Source organism: Penicillium expansum (genome assembly GCF_000769745.1).
Source record: "Penicillium expansum strain MD-8 chromosome Unknown contig227, whole genome shotgun sequence".
NCBI lineage: Eukaryota > Fungi > Ascomycota > Eurotiomycetes > Eurotiales > Aspergillaceae > Penicillium > Penicillium expansum.
The window spans coordinates 18803-42941 of record NW_015971276.1 but is presented as its reverse complement, the minus strand read 5'-3'; the positions used below and the strand labels follow the sequence as shown (position 1 = coordinate 42941).

The 24139-nt window shown below is 48.0% G+C and overlaps 8 protein-coding genes across 8 annotated transcripts; 4 read left to right on the top strand and 4 right to left on the bottom strand.

The window, feature by feature from the left end:
• Window positions 1-378: 378 nt before the first annotated feature.
• On the bottom strand, window positions 379-2010 carry nop12 (rRNA-processing protein NOP12; the record flags this gene model as incomplete). The annotated part of the gene is made up of 2 exons (XM_016744294.1): window positions 379-1839; window positions 1891-2010. The coding sequence occupies 2 exons, from the start codon at window positions 2008-2010 to the stop codon at window positions 379-381; spliced, it is 1581 nt and encodes a 526-aa protein (XP_016599613.1).
• Window positions 2011-3456: 1446 nt separating this feature from the next.
• PEX2_070220 (uncharacterized protein) lies at window positions 3457-5748 on the top strand (the record flags this gene model as incomplete). Its single annotated transcript, XM_016744293.1, has 4 exons — window positions 3457-4324; window positions 4382-4451; window positions 4502-4988; window positions 5044-5748. 4 exons carry the CDS (start codon window positions 3457-3459, stop codon window positions 5746-5748), a joined length of 2130 nt encoding a protein of 709 aa, XP_016599612.1.
• A 1648-nt stretch (window positions 5749-7396) lies between these two features.
• Window positions 7397-8428, bottom strand: PEX2_070210 (Class II aldolase/adducin N-terminal; the record flags this gene model as incomplete). Its single annotated transcript, XM_016744292.1, has 4 exons — window positions 7397-7750; window positions 7803-7924; window positions 8034-8193; window positions 8246-8428. The coding sequence occupies 4 exons, from the start codon at window positions 8426-8428 to the stop codon at window positions 7397-7399; spliced, it is 819 nt and encodes a 272-aa protein (XP_016599611.1).
• A 1222-nt stretch (window positions 8429-9650) lies between these two features.
• Window positions 9651-14462, bottom strand: PEX2_070200 (Dehydrogenase, multihelical; the record flags this gene model as incomplete). Its single annotated transcript, XM_016744291.1, has 9 exons — window positions 9651-10017; window positions 10070-10252; window positions 10302-10909; window positions 10970-11050; window positions 11101-11414; window positions 11467-11741; window positions 12510-13608; window positions 13681-14316; window positions 14378-14462. The coding sequence occupies 9 exons, from the start codon at window positions 14460-14462 to the stop codon at window positions 9651-9653; spliced, it is 3648 nt and encodes a 1215-aa protein (XP_016599610.1).
• A 699-nt stretch (window positions 14463-15161) lies between these two features.
• Window positions 15162-16621, top strand: PEX2_070190 (Cytochrome b5; the record flags this gene model as incomplete). Its single annotated transcript, XM_016744290.1, has 2 exons — window positions 15162-15246; window positions 15297-16621. The coding sequence occupies 2 exons, from the start codon at window positions 15162-15164 to the stop codon at window positions 16619-16621; spliced, it is 1410 nt and encodes a 469-aa protein (XP_016599609.1).
• A 1050-nt stretch (window positions 16622-17671) lies between these two features.
• PEX2_070180 (cytochrome P450) lies at window positions 17672-19470 on the top strand (the record flags this gene model as incomplete). The annotated part of the gene is made up of 3 exons (XM_016744289.1): window positions 17672-17804; window positions 17865-18698; window positions 18764-19470. 3 exons carry the CDS (start codon window positions 17672-17674, stop codon window positions 19468-19470), a joined length of 1674 nt encoding a protein of 557 aa, XP_016599608.1.
• Window positions 19471-20035: 565 nt separating this feature from the next.
• On the bottom strand, window positions 20036-22676 carry PEX2_070170 (RNA-processing protein PTA1; the record flags this gene model as incomplete). The annotated part of the gene is made up of 8 exons (XM_016744288.1): window positions 20036-20163; window positions 20223-20293; window positions 20351-21192; window positions 21244-21592; window positions 21643-21846; window positions 21902-22032; window positions 22089-22254; window positions 22339-22676. 8 exons carry the CDS (start codon window positions 22674-22676, stop codon window positions 20036-20038), a joined length of 2229 nt encoding a protein of 742 aa, XP_016599607.1.
• A 567-nt stretch (window positions 22677-23243) lies between these two features.
• On the top strand, window positions 23244-23679 carry PEX2_070160 (Coiled-coil domain-containing protein 56; the record flags this gene model as incomplete). The annotated part of the gene is made up of 3 exons (XM_016744287.1): window positions 23244-23257; window positions 23319-23443; window positions 23600-23679. 3 exons carry the CDS (start codon window positions 23244-23246, stop codon window positions 23677-23679), a joined length of 219 nt encoding a protein of 72 aa, XP_016599606.1.
• Window positions 23680-24139: the final 460 nt, after the last annotated feature.

Below are 24139 nucleotides of genomic sequence, written 5' to 3'. Positions count from 1 at the left end.
TATCACATGGAGGTTGGAAAATGGTTCACTTGGGATGGTTGGAGCTATTGACTTTCCAAAATTGTTAAAAGAATTTCAAGTAGAGTGTCATTTAAAGAAATTAAATAATCAATGGGTAGGAAGAGTACATGTGCATGTGATGTGATTGACCAGTCGATCGTCTACCACCTACGTTGAATGTTGACAATGACGTCACTGTCTCAACTTGTAGCTTCATAATTAATTTTTATCGAATACGCGGTATATCTCCAGGGCTGGAAATCGCTATGTATATGCTCAAGCTATGCATGTCTGATCTCAAATTTTGTGCTCTTCATACAATATATTCAAATGCCCTTCCTAACGCCCATAAGAGATACAATATGGCTTCTTTTATTTTCAGCCCCGTCTGCCACCCGCAGCTTTGTATGCGGCAGCCCGCTTGCTGCTTCTGCTTTCTCGCTTGGCCTTGGAGCCGCGGCTCTTTTGCTTCATCTTGATGGACGATGATCCCTCAGTAGCGCGGTGACCCTCAAACACGAAAGAGTTTCCGGCAATGGTACTGTTGGCATCGGCCCTAACCTTAGCCGCACCCGCTCGGCCCAGTAGCCTGTTGGCACGACCTTGCATCGTCTTCTGGGCCTCGTCTACACGAGACTTCTTGGCCTCGGGGCCAGAGGGTTCGCGCTTCTTAGCGATCTTGCGGGCCCGAGTGACACGCAGCTTGCGGGGAAGCATGGGCGGGAAGTTCTTTCCATTGAGCGGAAGCGACTCCTCGACACTGTTGCCATCGTAGAACTGAACATAGGCAAATCCTTTACCAACACGAGTGGTGCTGTCACGGATCACGCGCACGAACTCGACGTTCTTCTTGATGGCCTTCTTGTCCTTACCTCCAGTGTGGGCGTTGAAAATCCGCCAGAGACCCTCCTCAATATCGGCAGGGGCACGAGCCTTCTTCTTCTTGCCGGTCTTCTCGTCCTCTTCGGGGGTCTCACTGTCGATGAAAGACAGGTTGCCGACAAAGACACAGCGCTTGTGGTCAATTTCTGCGGGGTGAGCAAGACTATCAACTCGCAAGTGACGGTCCAAAACCATGGTACCGTTCAAGGCTGCGGGAGCCTTGCGTGCGGCGTGCAGAGTGGTGTAAACAGCGTATGCGTTGGTGCTGGGTGTGGTCTCGTCGAGAAGCTCACGCTTCGCGAAGGAAGCACGCTTGGGAATACCACCACCACTGGCGAATGCAACAGAGCGGAAACGGATCGACTCGATCTTGTGCGGGCCGGTGGATTCGGGAAGCGTAGAGCAGAAAGAGGCCAGGTGCCTAAGAAGTGTCTTCTTGGCGGTCTTGGACTTGATAGCCTCGGTAGAGACGTTGCCTAGGAAGACGGTGCGGTTGGACTTCTCAACTTCATCAGCCTTAGCGGAGCCAGTCAAGCTCTCGTGCACAGGTGCAGGAGCGGTCTCTTCCTCATCGCTCTCTTCTGATGCCGATGCTTTGTCGGAGTCCTCGCCTTCTTCATCTTCATCATCTTCGCTGCCTTCTTGTTCGGTCTGCTTTTGGCGCTTAGCTTGCTCGGACTTCCTCTTTTCCTCGTCCTTCTTCTCCTCCTTAGCAATGCGACGCATATATGTCTCCTCGACCTCCTCACCGGCACTGCCACGCTTGCGTTTCCGGTTCTGTGTGTCGATAAATTGTTCTTCCTCTGCGGCCTCAGAATCGCTTTCTTCGGCAGCATCCTCCATTACTTCATCGCCTGATGCAGACGATTCCTCCTCTTCAGAAGCATCATCTTCGTCCTTTTTCGCCCGTTGGATGGGCTCGGCATATTTGATCACGGGGGCTTGCACAGGACCAGCCTAGATATTGTCAGTTCAAATTTCATTCATTGTACATCAAGACAGACATACACTTTGCGCAAAAAGCGAGGACAATGTTGGGTCCAGAGATGCACCACCGAAGGGAAGAGTGGTAGCGGCCTTGCTGGTCTTCTCCTCCGTCTTGGAGGAAGAATTTGATTTTTTGCCCATTTTGATGTGTTTGGTCCGTATTATAGTCTAAAATTGAGTGATCAAGACGTGGCTTTGCGGCGATTGACACTTGCGCCGATGATAGCTCCGACTTTTTTTTTTCCTTTAGTTTCTGCTTATCGGGTCTTGGCGTGGAAAGCTGCTTATCACATGACTTGGAGTACAATTTCAGAGCAGATGTTCCTAGTTACTATGTAAGGTACATCGTACATCGTATATGATAGATATGCATGAATATCACCTATGCAGGACTTTATGTATTACTTACTCTTCTTGTCTATATGTACCGCCATTCTCTCTATGTATTCCAGGCTGGGAGGCTCTTGCTTGGGATTGAGTGGTAATCTGTGCATGTATGATGCATTTACACACCATCTAACATTGTGAGACCGATGGAGATCTCTTTTGTTTTGTATTCATCCCATATTTCATTTGGTATAAAAGTGCAATATCAACATATTATCATACAAAATGGCCCATCTCTTTCCAACTACGTCAGATACATTCTCACGTGATTTTCTTTTTTCTTCGGGCGGTGAGTCTTGCCCTCGCCGGAACGCAACGCGGCAGAATTAGCGGTCACTCGCTTCTGTTGCTGCACCCCATCAGAGCGATCTGCTGCTTTTGTCTGCTGAAACCCCCTCTTTCGGCTGTAATTTCCCATCCTTGATCATTGCTTTGATCTTCACTACGGTCCCTGGCCACTTCTTCATGCCGTCAACCCCCCTGCGACTCGGTACCCTCGTCTTGTCCGCTTCCTAGCCATCCTCCCCTCGTTCTCCAGAGTCGGTCTGCGCAGGATTCGTCGGACCGAAAGCTTTTTACGGGTTACAATAGTGGTGACACGCGTGGGTTTGGATTTAAGTCATAACTTGCGTTCCAGGAACGCGGTGGTTTTGGGAATCGTGGTCGGTCGCGAGCAGCTGTGCTCATTACCGGCGTCGCTCCCGGCGCATTGTTGAAACGGTACGTCGCTTGAGGTTCTACATCAACCCCAGAGTTTCATCTGGTCATTTTTTGCGAGGAAATAGTGTTTTTGTGTCTTCTGGGACTACTGTGATCGATACACTTGCTTTGCGCGGTTTCTAGCTCCTACGCTGAGCGATTGTTACCGACTCTGGGGGCGTTCGATGATCAATCTCCGCACCACCGCCTTCTGGAGGCGCTGACCTATCTCTCGCACCCACCAACCACTTTTTGCCCACCAACCCCGTCTTCCATTGGTTTTGTCGAGTTGACATGGCAATTGAGCTAATTCGATCTATGTTTTCTCCAGATTCTCGATCGAAACACCATCTGGCGGATCGGTGACCTTCCTCCCTCTCCTCACGCCTGCGGCGAATCTCGACCTAGCTGCGAGCAATCGATAACCCAGTACCCTCACCCAAAACTTCTTGTCTTCACTCACCTTGTGTTGCGCCAGCTCTCTTAGCTGCTTAAGTGTCCATGGAGGTAGCTGAGAGCAGAGAACAGGCCTCCGTTGGTCCCACAACGGGGGCAGAGTCCACATTCCCCAATGGCGAGCGGAACCCTTTTCTTGATGACCCTCTTATGGACGATGATGGACGCTCAAGTAGTTTGAGTGAGATTGACGACGTCTCGGACAACGAGCCGTCCGACTTCGAAGATCCCATCAAATCAGACAAGCCAATGGAGAACGATTCGGAGGCCGAAACCGAGCGCATCGAGGATTCTCCACACAATATTCGGAAACATGACATCGTTTTGAGTGCTGCCAGTGCCGGACCAAGTCCTAGTAAGCTTTATCAATCTACAACACTCGATGATGTCGACGATGAAGCACTTGTGGCGGACGATTCTCCTAGCAAACCACGACGGTCTTCAAAAAACAACGGCTTGACCGAGGATATCCCAGACCTGGGCGACTTGGGCGATTCCAATCTTCCAGGTAGCCTCACCAATAAACGAAAACACGAAACAGTCGCTGAGCTGGGCGACGAAGAGCCTACGAAGAAACGCCGGAGCTCAATTAAGAGTGACTTGAGTGACCCGATCGACGATGATACCCCCCTCTCACCTGAGCCTCTCGGTAACCCCATGGATATCAATGACGATGGCATACTGGTTGACGAAGTTCCTGAGTCGGACCTCCCAGCCCCGCCTTCCAAAGGCAAAAAGGGCAAAAAGGGTAAGCGGAAAGGAAGAAGGACCCAAGACGCCGATGAGGAGGCGGAAGCTGAGGTTGAGGCCACAATAGAGTATGTCGCTGATGAGATTCTTGGAGAAGACGAGGAGCCTACGGAACGAGGAGATGAGCCCGATGGCGCGGAGGCGGTTCTTCGAGCCGAAGAGTGTAAGTCTTCCAGTTCATGGACCCTTTGGACGACACAAATATTGATGCCCCGCACAGCCGTGAAAAAGATGTCTGCTATGGATTCACTAGCGACACTGGAAAAAGAATTTGCAACGTTACGTGACAAGTAAGAAATCGCTCCAAAAATCTCGCGTGCTTCATTACTCACAATCATAGGATTTATGATGAACGGATATCCAAACTCAACCGTGAGTTGGAGATGCTTACCGGTCCGAACCCGACGCATCCCGAGTACTTGCGGCAGATTGAGTGTGTGCAGCGTTACCGGGACGCCAAGATCAAATACGAACAGAACTTGTATCGATACCGCATGAAGTCACTCATGCACAAGGGTTTGGCCGAGCGAACGCAGGCCCATAGCACATACTACCAGCGGATTCGGGATGCGCGCGAGCGGCATTCAAGTGCAGTCAGCAAGCAGTTCTATGCCATTCAGCATGATCGCTTCAAGACAGACGAGCTTAGCCCGCACCATATCATCGCATTCCCCACCCGTCGCTCGCAGCAAATCGCACATCAGACTGCATACAACCAGGAGGTTTCAATCATGGCCGGTGTGGCCAAGTATGTTGGCTTCCCCGCTGCCCCGTCCTTGATGGGTGCACGGCCCACCGAACTTGATGACGATCTTGAAAAGATGGGGGTAAGTCATATTCATATTGCGTAAATTTTCGGCAGTTGCTAACATCAATGCATAGATTCCTATCGAGTCTCGCGCTTCCGCACCACGCCACTCATCAACAATACCCCCACGGACCACCATGTCTACCATGTCTTCTAATGCGTTCCGTTCAGCTGCCGAAGAAGCATTCCTAGAACAAACGCCCTGGGCAAACCCACAACATCCTATCCATCAGCAGCAACAGCAACATCACTCGCAGCCACCTCGGCCACAAGGTCGTACATTTGAGCATCCGCAACCGTTATCATATGCAACGCCAGCCGCTCAAAAGCGGGTGGTAGACATCAACGCACCCAATGGATCTGCATCTACCATTCCCGAGAATGCCTCTGCTGCCAACTCATCAGCCAACAACACCCCTTACGGCATGGAGCACGATCCAAGGCATCAAACGCAAGGGCCCTTCCGCAACCCAGATTATGATGCCGATCATCGCAAATCCGGGTTCCGGTCCCTAAGTTCGTCTCCCTTGGACGTGCGGAAATCACAGCCGCATCTAACCCATGCCCTCGAACACCGCTCTCCTATTACCGACGCCCCATCCCACAATCATATCTTCTCTCCACCTTCTGCACGCCAAGGCTTGTTTCAGCCTTCGACCGCTCTCCAACGGGAGACCTCGCCATCCCTCCCGTCTAAACCTGTTGATGTGGTACATTACCGCGCTCAGCAGTCAGGAATTTCCACAGGGTCTGGTTCAAATCACATGCCTAATCGATGATCGAATACCTTCGGCGATTCTTTTTAAATGACTGGTCAACACCCCCTTAATACCCCGAGAATTGCCTACCCTCTTCTTTCATGCATCTTGTGCACTTTTCTTCTCCTGTGATAAATCCAGTGTTTTTCTACTCTCCAGCTCTTGCTTCAGCAGCAAATGTATCTTGACTGTCATTTTCGCCTGTATTGCATGAATGGAATACCAATCTGGGGTCTTGTCTTTGAGTTTCAACAGCGTTCACATGTGGGATACTCCGGTTGTCATTACTTCTAACTTTGGATTCGAAGACTTTATTTGAATGGAACGGAATCTGATTAAAGCTTTTATTGTTCTATCATCTGTTGGGGTGTATGGGGCTTATTTCTTCGTGCCTGCGGTAGATAAACATATTTTGCATTGGAGGTTCTTTTTCTTTTCTCCCTTCCTCTAGTGTCTTCTACACTGTCTGGTGGCTTTGTGCTTATTGATGTACATTACCACTCCGTTATGTGATATCATAAGGTCTTCAAGCACTTTTTCTTCTTCTTCTTCTTCTTCTTATTCCTTATTTGGATGTTCGACTTACGATTGTCCTCTTATTGCTTCAAAACATTCACAACCACTGCCACTCTTGGTTCGAACATTATCTTTCTTGTAGGATCAGACATTTCGGTAACTCCTTGGGCGTTGTCATTATGGGCTAGGTTACGAAGCCATCTTCGATGATCTTCAAGAGAAAATCTACCAACTTATAGCGGGGTTGAACATTGGAACCATGGCGGCGCCACACCTTCTCTAGCCCCATCCTAAGTGGAGCTCATCCGATGGCAAGATTCACTTCACTAATTTGCTTAACATCAAAAGGAGTCCACCCAGGGATATTAACGAAAATGAGTTAACTGGACTGGATTTGCATGTACAATCATGATCGGTTTGCATGTATAGCTTTTTGTTCACCAGGTCACCAGGTCGTATGTAGCTTATATGGGTTAACAAGCGAGTTGATTTCACGTGATAATTTTGATAGATGCTGTACTTGAGTTTATTACTAGTAGCTTAATAAATACAGTTATCAGTGAACTACGTAGATTACTTAGGTATGTATTCTATAGCTAGATATAGATAAAGGCCTATCTAGAACAGTGGTTATTACTAGTAGAATAAACTTGGATATGTATATATATATATATATATATAATAGGGGTAGTTTTACTTGTTGAACCTCTGCACGGCAGGTTAGCCCTTGGTATGTTTATCATATATCAAAATTCTCTGAGATTTTGGAAAAATTAGACGAATCCGAAATTGTAGGTACGAGCGGAGACAAATCAACCACCCCCAATGCCAGTGACAGACGAGGATCCATAGAAAGTTGATAAAGATACACCGCAGCGATCTACATGAAGTGGTAAGACCGAAGCGGAACTTTCGCCAGAAAGAAGCTTTTGTTTCCCATCCTCAGTCAGGGATCAATGCAACCAGTACAGTGATATACAAAATCAGTGTTCACTCCACACTCTCACTCACTCTTTCTCGGGGCCCCACTACAACATTAATATAACTAATTGGGGAACGATCTCTTTTCATTCTGGAAGGAGAGCCTCATACAATGCACAAAAAACTCAAATTCAAGGGTCTATTTTGTAACAGTTGAAACCATATCATAGGCCTAAGCATAATCCCCATTGCTCTCTGCTTCCATTAGCTTGAAAGAAGGCAAAGCTGAAAACCAGCCAGCTAGAGGCGTTCCAACGCTCTTTCTGGTGAATTTCGCATCCTCGTCATCAATCACGATTGGCTTTTCACCTCTTGATCCTGCCGCAGCCTCGGCCATAAGTTGGACGTGACAGCATTTATCAAGAGACATGAACCAGAAAACTGTCTCTTCCACAGTTTGGCCACACGTGATAAGCCCGTGGTTTTGCAAAAGTGCTGCTTTGGCGTGGCCTAGAGCTTTGGCAATTGCAAGGCCTTCATCGCTAGCGAGAACGATACCCTTGAACTGCTTGTAGACTGCGATGTCCTGTAACTTGTAAGCGTCTAGCTATATAAAAATGGGCGGCATAGTATCCTACATCATGGAATGCGCACGAGTCTTGGGATATCATATCGATTGGTCTCCCAAGAGAACAAAATGCACGGCCGTAGATAGAGTGGCTGTGAGCAACGGCGTTCACGTCCGGGCGAGCTTCGTGAACTATAATAAAAGTCAGTAGGTTATTCTTAAAGGTCAAGTATGCCGGCTAGGCGAAAGAGGAGAATGCTAGATATGTATCAGGTATATCCCTTAAGTCACAGACACCTACCTGCATGATGAATCATATATGCAGCAGTGTTCAGCAGCTTCACGTCGCCCCCTTCGATGACTTTCCCACCCTCTCCGACACGAATCAGATCTCTAGCACGAAGGCTCGGCCAGGGCACACCGAATGGGTTAACCCAGAAAGTGTGGGGGTCCACGGGATCCTACAACTTTCAGTGAGCAGACAAACGGGATTCGAAGAAATTGATAGCTTACACGCAATGTGATATGACCCGCAACCCCTTCGTCAAATCCGAGCTTAGCGAAAATTCGAAATGCTAGAGCGAGTCGGCCTTTCTGGTATTCGCGTTCCTCCAGTTTATCGTCGAACTTTGGAGGACTTGGTAGCGCAGCCATTTTGCCTCGGGCATCTTCGTCTGACAGTCCCGGCTCGTGCATTGTATGAACTGTTGGTCTTTGGGACATCTGAGACATCCTATCTAGCCTTTGGTGTGTTCTCGGCTGAACCTAATGTAAGGAATATAAGGAGCAAAACGAAAGGCTGTTGTGTGTAGGGAGGAGGAATCCCTAACCTTGGCGATTGGTATTTATATAGCAAGTAGTTAGACTTCGGAACTCGGCACCTAGGTGGTTCTAGCCTATTGCTAAGCTTTATACCGACGTAATACCGCTGCTACATACGCGGCACTGGAAATAGAAGCATTCGTTAGATAGCTTATAGGTATCGAATAAGTGCTTAGCACCGGCAAGTGGACCTTGCCGAGGTAACCCCATCGCCCATCGCCCCCACACGGCATTCAACTACCGAGGTTGAGACTGAACTATGTAGTATTGGTCTGCGCAAAGAAGGCAGCAACATAATCTATTACGAGGGCTAGCATAATGACGCAGAGTCCAGTTTGCCTCGTAGGTTGTTACTCTCTTCTTAGCCTAATCCACCTATACTGTATGTTCGAATCATTCTTTTAATTTCTTTTAGGATCAACCTTTACCACTTTCTCGCTGTAGACCCATCTAATACTACGGCTTCGGAGCTGGATAATCCAATGTTACGGATGCTCTGCGTACTGATGCCGCCTGATCCGGTGTTCACGCTCCGTGGCCGAGGAAATAGTTTACATGTATGCCTCGCACCTGGTGTATTACACTGTTTTTCACATGATCGTACGTCTAAATACGGGCTGTCTGAAAAACGGACTAGCGTGTATCTAGATAGGGTTCGAGGAAGAATGCCTCTGTGCAACTGGTCAAGCCGATTTCGGTCTATCTCTCTAGATGACGCGCATTTCCTAATACCTAGGCACCGCCCGGAATAGTCTGTTTTTCTAACGTTAACTGATGATGAATTCATTTGACCGGTTGTTTGAGATCACGTATAAGCATTAATGAAGATTTCGATCAACATCAAGGGGTTGCTGGTGCTGTAGTGATGTTGCAGACACGTACAAGGTATGGGGGCAACATGTCAACAACGTTGGAAGCACGGTTGCTTTCACATTGCTGCACCCATTTCATCACCGCAAATAACACCGGTGATTGCCGTTCTAGAATTGGGATTTTACACCATAATCCATTTTACTTTCTTTCATACCAGCTGGTTTCGCGGGTGCATTAACAATTAATTTGACATGTATATCTGTTCATATATATCTCCAGAAGCCTAAGTTTGCATGTTGTTAAGGGACTCCCAAAAATTGAAAATCGACACCTCATCCATCAGCGCATCAATGGCATCTTCACCGATTGTTATTCCTGCCATAGGATCTTCCATCGAAACTTCCTGCAGCGGAGAAGACTCGGATACAAGCTCAGGGAGGACTGTTTGAGCCACATAGTTCGGGAAAATGTAACGGATGGCTTCGAGAAAGATACCTCGGAAGACTGAAGCGCAGGGGTGGGTGGGCTGCATCTGTTCCAAGACTATCATGCAGACCTCAATTTTGTTGAGACCCAGACGTCGGGAAACGGGATCGGGAGATTTACAGTTGAGGAGATGGATGTGCATTGCTGGGACTAATAGCGGTGGCCTGAGCGCGATTGTCAGATAAGAAAGTATTTGTAGAAGAGTTGCACACTCACGTCATACCAACGGAGAATCCCAACAGTTTCTCGTGTGCCAAATTGTCAAGGATGGCATTGGTCTGTAGGGCAGCCATATTGATCTGATTTCGGACGTGAGTTTGCCATGTATCCTGGCGAGATGCGGGCAAGCCTTCCAGGGTCTTTGTGATGAAGGGACGATAAAAAGTGATTATGAATGCTCTGTTGGATGTCAGAAGCAGTTAAAGATGGATATGGTGTCAGCACTCACTGGTAATGAAGCTGCAAATGATACAAGTAAAAGGTTGCAAGTGGACTTTGTCCCGTTTCCTGATTGTCGGGAAGTTGAAAGCGCAAAATCTTTTTCTCAAGGGCTTCGACCTGCTGGAAAGACGAACTGGTTCCAAAGGGTTGGTAGCACAAAATGAGAGTGCCTCCCAAAAGCTGAGTGAGTTGAATCATTGTGACCCAATACTCTGCTAGCTGCGGTAGGTCCTTCGGGATATATGCTGCCGATATGGGTTTAGGTAATCCGATAAAATCATCCAACATATCAACAGCAGATGGCAGCACAGTGTTGCAGTCATTCATGTTGATTCTCAATGGACGGCCCATTGTGAGACTTAGCCAACGGTCTCGAAAAAAGGTTGTCCACCAAAGGCGGCGCCAAAGACGCTGTTGTGCTCCGGCGATAGGTGAATTGGCACAGACCGTAGCAGAGAAACGATGCAGACCCATTGTTTGGCAAAGGCTAATGGCAATACCAAGCCAATACCACGGTTGGCTGTAGGTATCAGCTTCAGAGTGGTAAAATCCCAAGAGAAGTGCTGATTGAAGGAGAACTGCGTGGTCGGTCTCACCCCCATTATGATGCAGGCACTAAGAACGGGCCATTAGCAAAGCGTGATTCTGGAAAATATCGATTTATAGCTTGCTCACCTTTGCACGGGCGTACATGGATTCCTTCATCTCTTTCCTGGACGAAAAGCCCTCTGATTTCCAAGCATCGACCGAAAGATACTATATGCATATTAGCTAGATTGTAGTTCAACTGAGGAGATGCAATGTACATTTGCTGCAGCGAAGAAGATACTCCATAGTAATATCAGATTGTACGATTGACCATCTCCACTGGGATAGAGGTGTGGAAGCGTTGTAGCGTCAATCACCGGCATAATGGGATGCACATGATGAAAGTATGCTCGCAGAAGTTCATCACAGGTCTCTTTTCGGGGCATATTGAAAGCCCCCTTGTACTGCAAGTATGCTTTATCCTCGGGGGATAGCGAAACGGATGTTTTGGAAGTGAGTAGGATATGTCTTGGTGTAGGTTGGTCTGAAGGTGAGCATATATCAAAGACGGCACCAAACCCAGGCGAATCACCTGCAGTTTCGAGTTAGCTTCAGGTGAAAACAGTTCCACAGTGACTACAGACCAGTATAGAATGGCGCTTGGCCAGGTTTGTTGTTTTTCCCAAGGACCTTGGTTGCGATTTCAACGCCAGTCTGCTCTTCATCCCGATGCCGAGTATAATCCGGGGGATTAGAGACACTTCTCATACTAGCCAGCCCAGGGGGGCCTTCATGGGAAGGCGGCGCATTCGGAAATGCATTGAGTGGAAGTGAAGACTGTGGTATCAATCCATTAGAATTTGCGTGAGGCGGGCTACTGATAACGGACGCGGTTCGACGCGTATGTCTCTCGCGTATGCTGTATCTGTCAGCGATAAGCTTCTATCAATCTGGAAGAAAGCCTACGTTTGGGTTTTTGTCGGCGGAACGGTACATTCTCTGCCATCTTGCGTACAACCTATACACGGGATACCGGTCACCGTCACGCTACAGCGGACTTTGCGCTGACGGCAATTTTGACAAGCAGCAGCCGATCGATAGCGGCGCGTAGACATAATGAGTCTGGCTGCCAAGTATTGATGTATCGGTCTGCCGAGAAGGTCGGGTCGCCGAGTGTCGTCGAGTATTATAAGCTGTCCGAGGTGAGCCGAGGCACGGCATGCTTCCGACAGTTCCGAGGTAAGACTTTTCTAAGGCATATGGCTGAAATTTGAGGGGGAGCAGTGGGAAAAGCTATATTGGCTATTGATATGACTGCTAATAAGCAAAGAGAGGAGAAGAGAAGGATTGATTCTCTGCAAACAAACAGGAGGCTAACTAGACTAGCTAGATAGCTAGGTGAAGCGTGACAAACCAGGCGCTAAGCAGGTGAGGTGAGTATTTGAAGAGCCACGAAAGAGATAGAAGGACAGAGAATAAAGGAAGAGAGACAGCAGAGATGATAGAAAAAAAGAACGCGATAGAAATAAAAAAAAGAGAGAGGTCTATCTACAGGGACTGGTTGCATATGATGCCTAAAATATATGCCTGAGGCATCACAATTCTTACAAAACGTATATTTACAACAATCCTCAAACGATCTATATACAAGTTCAGTACAGGGGCCTCTATAATACTTCGAGCTTACAGGATAGTAATTCCAGTAAAGGCCCGATGCTCCTCGAAGAGAAGCTTCTCCTTGTAGTTGCCATCCAGGTCGCACCGGTAGATAGATCCGCCCAGATCAGTGAGATAGACGTGGGAATTGATGGAATCCAACTTCAGGCCGATTGCCTCGTTTAGACCCCTAGTGAGGATTTCATATCCTAGTGGGGAACTGGTTGATAGAGGGAGACCATCTTCACCCAACTTGGCTCTGTTCAGCGAGTTGCCCCACGGGAGTTCACCACGATCGGTCCAGTAAAGTGTGCGAGAGGTTTCTTCCACCTCAAGATCAATTGGCTCAGGAAGATCAGCCAGCACACACTGGATATCACCTCGAGCATCTGCTGACTGACCCTCGGGCATTGTGATATTGGCGCACAAGATCCGGCCTTCACCACCCTTCGAGGGTCCTTTCTGGGTCCAATAGAATTTGCCTTGACTTGGGCTCACGGCAACTCCTACGCACCATTCAGAGACGCGCTCCGTAGGGGTCAAATCACGGCCATTGTTGTCAATCAAAACCTCCAGATTGGAGCCGTCGAAGGCGCAACGGTAGACTCGGCATCCTTCGCGGTCAGAAAAGTAGACGCTTTGCGCCACAGAATCAATAGCCAGCTGTTTTGGTGTATTCAAAGTTCCTGCGGCAACAAGTGTTTGAATGTCGGTCCCATCCACGTTCGCGGAGTAAACGGCCCCGTCGGACTTTCCTGGACCGCCCATGCAAGTCCAGAACATACGACCAGAGGTCGAGTCCACAGCAAGTCCATCGGGCAATGATTGACCTTTAAGAATCGATTTCTGTACCTTGCCGTCTGCAGAAACACGGAGAATTTCTCCCGATTTCATGCTGGGTGTGGCGGCGGACAGTCCGAGGTCCAACACCAAAATTTCGGGCTTCTTTGAATCGGCCTTGATGGGAGTTGGGTCACTGGGAGGATAGAGGCCACCCTTTGAGCACTTTGTTCCTAACTTTCCATGGTCCAGGTAAGTGCTCTTTAAAAAGTCGACTGTCTTCTCAGGAGAGAGTCCACGTTCCTCCACATAATGACCCTCAATGAAGGCAACGGTGTCTAGGCCGACATCTATGCAATATTCTGTCAGCGAACGAATTCTCATCCCAAGGTAAAATTATGGAAGGCAAGTGAAGATCTTACTGTCCATTGTCCGACAGGGAAGAGTCCCTGCTTTGACAAACAATTCAGACCACATCGCATCAATCTCCTCGGGAACCGAAACACCCTCAGCCAGAATAGTCAAGACCTCCCGCTTTACAGCAGCCCACAATCGATTGAAGATGAACCCAGTGGACTCCTTTCTTGCGACATATGGATTTGTGGCAGCTTCTTTGCAGCGCTCAACCATGAAAGAGATTATCTCTGGGGTGGTGTATCCATCGGTCATGACCTCCACAATCATACACGCTGGCGGCATATAGTAATGCATGTTTAGAACACGCGTCTTGGTGGAATCCGAGATCTGACTGATCACCTCGGAAGACTTATATGAAGATGAATTGGAAGCCAGGATGCAGTCCTTTGGGGTGAGGGCCTCCAACTCAGCGAAAGTGGCGATCTTGAGTTCGAGTTTCTCGGGAACAGCTTCAATGACAAGCCAAGCATTTTCGACAGCTTGTTTCATATCCTCGACCGCTTCGAACGACCCGGGGACTTGATTGGTTTTGGCAGAGTATGATTGAACATTTTCCTCAATGTACGCAATTCCGTCTGCTCGTTGTTGCGCGCTGGGATCTCGGATATTAACATCAAAGCCAGCTGAAGCCCAGATACATCCTGATTTCACGATCTTGTCAGCACTTTATCCTTTGAATAACACGCTGGATGGGATACAGACCTACTCGGCGGCCCAGTACACCTGCGCCAAGAATGGCAACAGGGCGGCTGCGGTAGTTGCGCGGAGGTTCCCAGTTTGATGACATTTTGTTAAGCAAGTAGCTTGTAGTTTGAGTGTAAAGTAGTCTAGTTGGTGGTGGATTGGTTCAATCGCAGTGGCGGGTGAGTTCCTTTTATGTCCCATTTGTTCCAGTTCCATTTTCATTGCCATTGTCATTGCTATTCCGTATAACCCTCGGAAGTCCACTATCCACAACTTAGACTAGAAACAAGATCAAGGGAGTTCGTCAGCCCCATCAACAAACAAATACCGAGGAGCCTCTATCTTGGTTCGTTCCTCGGAAACTCCGTCCCGGACGGTGGGAAACAAGATGAATGAGGAAGTTTGTTATCCAAAGGGCTGGTTTGGAATTCGTGGCAAATTCAATGATTGGTGCAATGATTGGTGCAGATGTAGGAATATAGTTTAGATGCGTCATTAGAGCATCAGGGGCAAATGCTTGATCTAGGCCAGTCGATCTCCCGAGGTCTTTGCTTGGGCCTGTTATACTATGGGTACTATGGGTACTATGGGGCTATGGGGCTCAATGCCGAGGTAGCGTTCCTCGGGAAGTATATACCCCTGTTTGGAGTTGAATGTTAATCGGAAAATCTTTATAGGATAGAAAAGATAAATAGCGCAATTGGTTTTTAAAACTATAATTTTAAAACTATAAAGCATTTGTCTCGAGTTCAGTGCAACGCTAAAAAAAACACCGTCATTGATATTGCATTTTCCATACACAATGGCATCTTTGAAAGAATTCGACGCGAGCGAAGTGGCAGCTCACAAGACGAAAAACGATCTTTTTGTCATCATTCATGGAAAAGGTAATCTCCCCCTTCTCAAACTATATTGCTCAATCTTCTGACATACCTAGTGTACGACATCACAGGCTATGTGCGAGACCATCCCGGTGGTGCGGATGTGTTGCTAGACGTCGCTGGTACAGATGCAACGGCTGCATATGAGGATGTCGGTCACTCGGAGGATGCAAATGAAATTATGGAGACATACTTAATTGGTACTGTCAAGGATGCACACGAATTTGTCCAGCCCAAGGTTGTTCGCGTAATCAAGCAAACCTCTTCCGGCACAGATACACCCAAGAAGTCATCGATGGCCCTCAAGGCTGCGACTACAATTACTGCCACGCTTGCTGCTTCTGCGCTGGTTTACATTTCTTCCAAGAATCAGCGAGCCCTCACCGATTTCTTCGCAAAGCACTCCCCGGCCTCCCTACAACTCTCCGAGGCTCGCATTCCATTCGCAAGCCTTCTACAGGGTGGATTTTTGAGTGGAGTCACTGCTGCCACTCTTGCTTGCGCGACAATTGGCGGTGCCATTGGAGTCAAACTCTCAAAATTCACTGAAATCGAATCTGGTTTCACAAAGTATCGTTCGTACATCAAAGCCTCGACACTGAAGAAACAGGACCCACATCTCGTGAAGGGCTTCCTCGAGCCCAAGACCTACAAAAAGCTTCCCCTTATTGAGAAAACTCAATTATCGCCCAATGTATACCGCTTCGTCTTTCAACTGCCCAACCCAAAGGGCGTGATTGGACTCCCAATTGGCCAGCACGTTGCTATTAAAGCAACGGTCAACGATGCTTCTGTTTCGAGGTCATATACTCCGACATCCAATAACCTGGATCTTGGAAAACTGGAGCTAGTCATCAAATGCTACCCAGATGGTATTCTTACCGGACAATACCTCCAGTCTTTGGAAGTTGGCGACAAAGTGGAATTCCGAGGCCCCAAAGGCGGGATGAAATATCACAGCGGGCTTTGCAAGAAAATTGGCATGATCGCCGGTGGAACCGGAATCACCCCGATGTACCAACTCATCCGGGCAATTTGCGAGGATGATCGGGATACGACTGAAATCAGCCTGATCTACGCCAACCAAAGTGAAGAGGATATTCTTCTCCGTCGCGAGTTGGAAGCTTTTGCACGAGGATACCCCAAGAACTTTAAGCTCTGGTATATGCTTGATCATCCTTCTGACGATTGGGCTTACGGCAAGGGATACGTTACACCAGAAGTCATGGCTGCAAGATTGCCTGGGCCAGCACCTGACACGAAAATCATGCTTTGTGGTCCGCCGGGTATGGTGAATGCTTCGAAGAAGGCCTTGGTGGCTGCGGGCTTTGAAGCTCCTGGCGCTGTCGGAAAGATGACCGACCAGATCTTCTGCTTCTAGAGTGTCTGATCATATACTCTCTGCTTGTTCCATGTTTATAGATTGTGCTGTATATTAGAGCTGCTTGTGAATCCAATGCGTTTCGATCTTGATATATTTAAGAATCTTCTTAAAATACATATATAACTTCATTAACTAGTCCATCTGTAGGTTAGTAAGCATATATAGTGTTAGGCGTTCTTGATTATCTCACAGCTCCCTAATTTCTTCTGCTATGTGTTATGGTATATTCATGCTTCATATCCCCTGCCCCTTACATATTCCCTGCCTCTTATCATGAATAGGAAAGTCCTCTGTACGGTTTATGCCTTTTACCTCCTTATAGTGTAAAGTGATAAGCTGGACATGTCTAGATGCTGCATCCTATGATTCCTTGTCCAACACCGACAAGACACAGTGTTTTTAAAAAAAAGTCCAAACAAGAAATTGGAGTGTTATCTTACATATGACGTCCATTAAATCAAACTTGAGCAGACAAAACATATCATCAAAGTCCTGCGTCGTTGAGGACAGAGGCCGCATACGCGGCCAACTACTCTTGTGTCTCTTCATTCTAGACCTCCTGAGGGGTATCTATTTGTAAGCAAGTGAATATTTAGAATAGAGAAGAAAGTATTTTTACCATCACATCCTAATATGGAATGTTCCGTGAGAATCCCTATCTTCTGTAACTGGTACATGCGCCAATGGGATAGGATGTTTTCGAATCCTAGTAAATCCAGCTATTTTTGCCTAGACCCACAGTGGAGATCTACCCAGGTACCGACATAATTTCCGAAGATCAATGATGTCTCGTCTATTGAAAATCCTGAGATCAAATCCTGTTATCTAGGAGATCACTGAGTAAACAACGGCCCTTCCGAGGTACCCCGGGAGTCTACCGAGGTGGGCAAAGCCAATCGGAAACGTCCTTTTTGACCCACAACCCGAGGAAGCGGAATCCCGAACTATGAGACGGCCAGGATGTTTCTTGATGACCATTGCGCAGTCGATATATAAGATTGGTTTCCTGGATTGAAGTGGTCAGCATTACAAACATTCAGTCACACAATGCCTGCAAAGCAATTTTATCTCCTTGGAGAGCCAGTCTCCTCCGCCAGAAACATCGATGTCGACCCCAAAAGTGATTTGGGTGCACTCAAGGACTTGATTGCAGCTCACTTCGCAATCGTTGAGTCAAGTGGTAAGTTTGAAGCGGTTTCTTTTCCTGATCCCCGATTTTAATAATTGATGGGTGTGATAGGTATCGATTTCCAAGCTCAAGACCACCTAAACGAGATCGCCGAAATCACTGCGGCCGAAACTCCCATCGCTATCACCATCGATGGCAACGCGGTCCGTGATGCTCCTGGTCCGAAGGGTCTCCCCTATGTTGGAAATTTCTTCGAAGTCTACCCAGACCATCTCGGCAACCACCAGCGTCTCTTCGAACAATACGGACCGGTCATTAAGACAACCAGTCTAGGCCGTACGACCTATCAAACAAATGACCCGGCTATCTCGGCGATTGTCTTTGCGGAGTCCGACTTTTTCACAAAAAAGATCAACGAGGCTCATCCACTCTATCCTCTGAAGCAGCCTCTGGCCGGTGTTTTCCTAGGAGATACCGATACCCCTGAGTGGAAGGTTGCGCATAAGTTTTTGCCGCCCGCTCTTGGTCCTAAAGCTGTCCGTCACTATGCGCCGACCATGCAGAAGACAGTGGAAGATTCCTTTAAGGTCTTTGATGACTTTGATGAGCAGGGTGAAGCCTGGAATGTTTACCAGTACATGCTGAAGCTCGGCTCTCAAGCAGTTGGCAAGCTCACGCTTGGCTTGGATTTCCAACATTTTTCGAATCGGGACGCACCGATGCATGAGATGGTACACTTGATTGCTGGAGTTCTTTCTCTCAATAAGAAAGTCTCGTCCAAGGGAGATTGGTATGGTAAACTACCATTCGGTGATCCAAAGCGGCTCAGAGATATCAAAGCCAGAGTTGAACATATTGTGGGGGAAACAATTGAACAGGCTGCACGTGGTGGTATTGAAGACCTGCCACTGCAGGATGCAGCGCTGAAGGCGTCTAATATGATCGGTAAGTGGATGCTATATATCACCCAATCCGCTTCTTATATCCACAGATGCTAATAAACGTTTCAGATTATGCTATAAGAGCAACCGACAACAAAGGCGAGAAACTACCCGAATCAAGCTTGATTTGGGCTCTGGTAGTCGCAACTGGAGCCGGCTTTACAACTACCAGTTCCCTTCTGTCCTGGCTCATCTACGGTCTTGTCACCTACCCAGGTATGCAAGAGAGGCTACTTCAAGAACTCATCGACAACGATATCGACGAGAACACCGTGATTACGGCTGATGTCACCGAGCGACTCGATTTCCTCGATAAATACATCAAGGAGACGCAGCGTCGTCACAACCCGAGTTTCCAACCGGGACGAACCGCCAAGATTGACCTTGTGCTTCCGGGAGGATACAAGATCCCTAAAGACTCGGTTATTCTCCCGGCGCTGCACCACATCCACAACAACCCCGATCTGTGGGATAATCCTAATCAGTTTAACCCTGACCGTTGGGACACCGATGAGGTCAAGGGCAGACATAAGGCTGCGTATATCCCATTCGCTATGGGCCCACGCATGTGCATTGGGTTCAACTTTGCCTTGCAGGAAATCAAGGTTTTCATTCCGAAACTCATCTACCGGTATAAGTTCATTCGGGAGGGTAATGAGCCCATTCAGTATGACCCCATGTTCCAGTTGATCCGGCCCAACAACCTCTATGTTCGCACGGAGAGGAGGGTGAAGTGGCCAGCGAAGACAGAGACCTTGGCAACGGAGAATGTTTAAAAGGATTCCAGCATGGATGATAGATGTGTAAGTAACAGGCTTAGGTACTAGCAATTGTTTTGAGAATAGAGAAATGTATATTATTTCGTTCATAAGAAAGAACTTCCCACCTAGCAGAATGGCGGCTTTTTTGAGGTAGGAAAGAGCACTTCCATCGAAGATTGCAGTTGTCAAGGAATCTAATGAATACTATGCGCGTGGAAGATGGTTCTTGGAATATCAAGTCCAGGCGATGGATATGATAGTACCCACAACCTAAAAAACTAAATGCCTTGATAAAACACATTGAGGATATAAAGGGATATACTACATCCTCTCAAAAGACAAAGCAAGCGAAATCAAGACACCGTAAATGTCACATGTTCAAAGATTAAACCGATAAGATGAGTACGCTAGAAGAGAGGTATAGTGAAACGGAGGCTGAAGGTCACCAAACCGAAGACATGTGCAATGAAAAAATAATGCCCGAAAAATGATGCTAATGATCCCCAGCATTCAGAATTGCGGAAAATTGAAGGATCTCATGTCATCATCTTCTTTTCATCAAACAGTACAAAGGACATGTTTATGTCTCTGAAGTCGTAGGATTTGTCTCTGATGCTTCTGGTGCGTCATTTTCGGCTGTCTCCAGAGCTGTACTTTGTGGGCGCCACTTGGTGAGGACTTTGCCTGCAGCAGGTCGGGATTCCTCGTCTGTTGGTCACATATTAGATATATAATACCAGTAGATATTAAGGAGAGAGTATACTTACATGTCTGGTAGACATCCTCTACTGTGTTCAAGCACATCTCTCGTGCTGGAGGTCGGAACATGATCAGATACCTAAAAGAAAGTCAGTAAGGGGGTTCTTGATAGTGGAAAGAACGGACGATGACATACATCAATGATTGAACACAAAGGTTCACACGTTCCGGATCTTTGGCCAAGCTAGCCACCCGCTGAGTGATGGGAATCGTGATCTCAGGGACTTCACTAAGAAAGCGGACTAGCACCTTGATATCTCGAGAGTCCAAATAAGCCAGGAAGCCATCCAAAAGTCGGGTGGCCCAGGTATCATAATTGAGAGCCACAGTAGGCTCCGAGTCTTCCTTGGGGTCATCACGCTGATTGGCAGCACTCTTCATTTGAATTCGGTCATTATACCACTCTTCATTGAGCCAGATAATGGCAATGTTAAGTCGTCCTCGGAAATCTTCCAAGATGAACCGATAGAGCGTCTCGCGGATCGAGTCAGCAATGGTTGTTTGCCTACGTACGGCGTCTCCCTTGTTTTGCTGGTCATTTTCGAGACCAGCAGGAGCCCGTGTAGCCAAGCGAGCAAGAAGAACAGACCATGCGTCGCGGTCAAAAGTACTGCCGGCTAACCTGGCAAACCCGAGCTTTTGTTGGGTTTGGCCCTTGGCAGGCGCAGGTGATGTTTCGGCTGCGTTTAACATCCCGAATACGCGGGCAACGGCACTCCGTCCGATTTCCCCGGCCTCTTCTTCGCTCAGTGGAGGTGGCTGTGGCAGGACAAAGGGACCCAAAGAGACAAGTTCTGGTTGAAGATCTGCTACCTCCGCCGCAACGGCACTGGCCTCTTCTGAAACAACAGATGCTACGTCCATGGGTTGGTATTCAGGCTCATAGTCATCCTCCTCATCTTGGGCAGCTGCTCTCTGTTGCTGCTGCCGTTGCAAGTTTTGATCTTTGGTAATTGTCTGATACCGAGTACGAACAGCCTAGGGATATGTAAGCAAACAATAGAGCTCCCCTCACATGGTAGTACTTACATCGGCAGCTTGTGCAAGCGTTGAATCATGTACCTGCGACAAGAGAGGTACAACAATCTTGAGGACTAGATCGATTGGCAGCTGTTTCACGTCGAAGGAGGACAGTCCAGTGTCCTCGGTCAAGGTGAAAAGTCGATCAAAGCTTGCAGGGCCCGGTGCCATTGGAGGAATCTTAAGCATCGGAGGAGGCAAAGCATTGAGACGTGCCCGCTTGGCGTTGTCAAGTCCGTCAGTAGGTTCATTTGGCAATCCACGTTTCCGCGAAGCGTCATCGGTGGCCTCAAGTCGTGATTGCATTAGACGTTCGATGTACATTTGCATCCGACCGGCCAGGGGGTGGTTAGGGTTCCTATGAAAGTTAGATCTACCCACATCTTTGCAGGTAGGATGACAACATACTTTTTCAGGATATTGATAAGCAGAGCTCGAGCCGTGCGCTCCATAGACTTGACGCTGACGCGGACTGTCGGAGTAAACGGAGGGCGGACGTGTTTCGCGGGATAAAACTCCAAAACTGCATTAATGATCTTGTTTGCTATGGACTGGCGCGTCCGGATGAGAGGGGCGAGGCAGTTTAGAGTCGCGTTGACGAGAAGAGCGTCACTGGGTTGTGTTAGAGTTACCATGACCTCGTAAAATAAGTTGTTTATGCTCATACCTGATCTCTTCTTGGAAAACGCCGAGGAGTCGATCGAGGAGACCTGAGGATTCCGCTTCTAGGTTTGGTATTGACAGAACAGCATGGTTTCGGGGAACAACTGCCAAAGACGTCTCATTCTGTTCCGGTCTCTGATCATAGTTAATATCAATATATCCGCGGATCTAGGACTGGCAAAAAAACATACCCTAGGGTCCGAGATTAATCCAGGCGTCTGAACCTGGACCACACGCTGGATGAACTTGGCACAGCAAAGCTTAACTGGGCATGGGAACGAGTCCATTCTCCTAAGTATATCCTGCTTAATTGCACTCATCGTTTCCCATGACTTGCCATCCTGTGGGTGGTTCACTCTGTCGGTATTGTTAGCCCTGCACCAGGTTGGCGTTTTGAGCACGCTCCTGCGTCGCAGCCACGAAAGCTCGAGAATAACCTACACGTGTCTGAAGACGAGGGGATACAAGCTAGCTGAAGTCTGTACTAAGCTTTGTAGGACTGCCGTGTCTGCCTCCGGCAACTCTAGAATCTCACGGATTGTCTGCAGGACATTTGGTGCTAGCTGCTCCTTCTGCGCAACAGCTAACATTGGGCTAGCAAAGGTTTCTGCCAAGAAGTTTGCGCCCCATCTTCGCAATTCTAGCCGTGTACTAGCACCCACGATAGGAAGGATGCCGTTAACGATCTGCGGGTAGAAGGCGGCATCACCGAGGACGAGGCTGCGGGCGGCGTTGAGCTGGGCGACCTGGTCGACGACATTATCCATCGGCTGAGCCATTGTAGCTGTAATGGAAAGGTATCCGTTACGCGACGGTCGCGTCGGATTCAAGTTGGGAGACTAGGTGTTGGGGGAAGGGAGGGCGCTGGTGGGTGGACGGGGAACACGGATGCAGTTGCAAAAGCAACACGCATAAGCTTGAGGTTGCGATCCCAGAACGAGAAAATAGCGGCAAATCAACACCAAGGTTGGAATGGACAAGTGGTTATGCGATGGGTGGTGAAGGAAGAGCGATTGGGAAGTGAGGTTGACGGCCGTCGAGGATGCGACAAAAGCTGCGAAGCCTGAAAGGGCGGCCGACAAAGACTCCGATGTATCTGAGTTGCGTATCTCTCTACATACAACACTTGATTCACTAGGCTAAAAGTCTCTCTAGGCTTCAATAGTTTGGAATTGAATTCAACCAGTGTCTCAATTACAATAAAAGTTCTCGATCTAATCCCAATAGAAGCATGTAAACCCGCATCACGTTGTCTGGAGCCTCCGACGCCAAGACTTTTCCTCCGGGTCTGCCTGTATGGCCTCAACTTTCTTGCCTCTCACGTCTCTGTCAACAACACTCTCACCATGGCTACTGGAATGTATGTATCGTCTCTTTGGACTTGGGGGTCTCATATTGTTAACATCATGCCTCTGTGATAGCTTCAACTCCACCTACTACGGCAAGGACTACCGCGCCGGTGCCGCCCTCCTGCGCGCCCGCCGCCCATACCTGTTCAAGAATACCCTCACAGGCTTCGGACTGTTCGCATTTACAATTGCAGTCTGTGAGTAAACCCTGTGATACATGTCGATGCTCTACTTCAAGCCTGTTCCCATCTCCGAACCCATCATGCCACCAGAACTTGCCCACTGAGAAGTCTCCATGCGGGCTCGATATCCACAAGAGACATGACTCGTGCTAATATGGCTTTGATTTCCAGACAGCTACACCCTGAAGGCTGTCGGCCAAGAAGAATTCGCCGACGTCAAGGTCCCCGATGCTCCCGCGGACAAGAAATGAAGCACACTCGAGACCCACCGGACCAGTATTTGGTGATGGGTTGACGCTTCAATTGGGGTTTCGGAGTCTTCAGGGAGACCTTGTTTTTCAGATCTGTAGGATTAGCGATAATACCAGCATTTGTGCTGCCATGCACGGAAGGAATTGGCTTGGAATATAAACTGTACAATGAATTTGGGCTACGGATGTCTATCATTCTTCGCACCGTGCCGCTGTGCTTTCTATATGCCCTACCAACTTCAAGAAGAAATCTCGCTATTTCCTTGCTACTCCGACATCGCATCGCTAATATCAAGTAGGTAAAGCTGACAGGCAGAGTAATACAATAGCCTTCCGAGAAGAAAGGTATTGATATATTTCGAGGTAACTAGACCTAGATTATATTCGGTATGGTTTTAACGCACAGTAAAAATGGCCTGCTATGCCAGAGCGAATCATAACAGCCAACAAGACAAGAAAA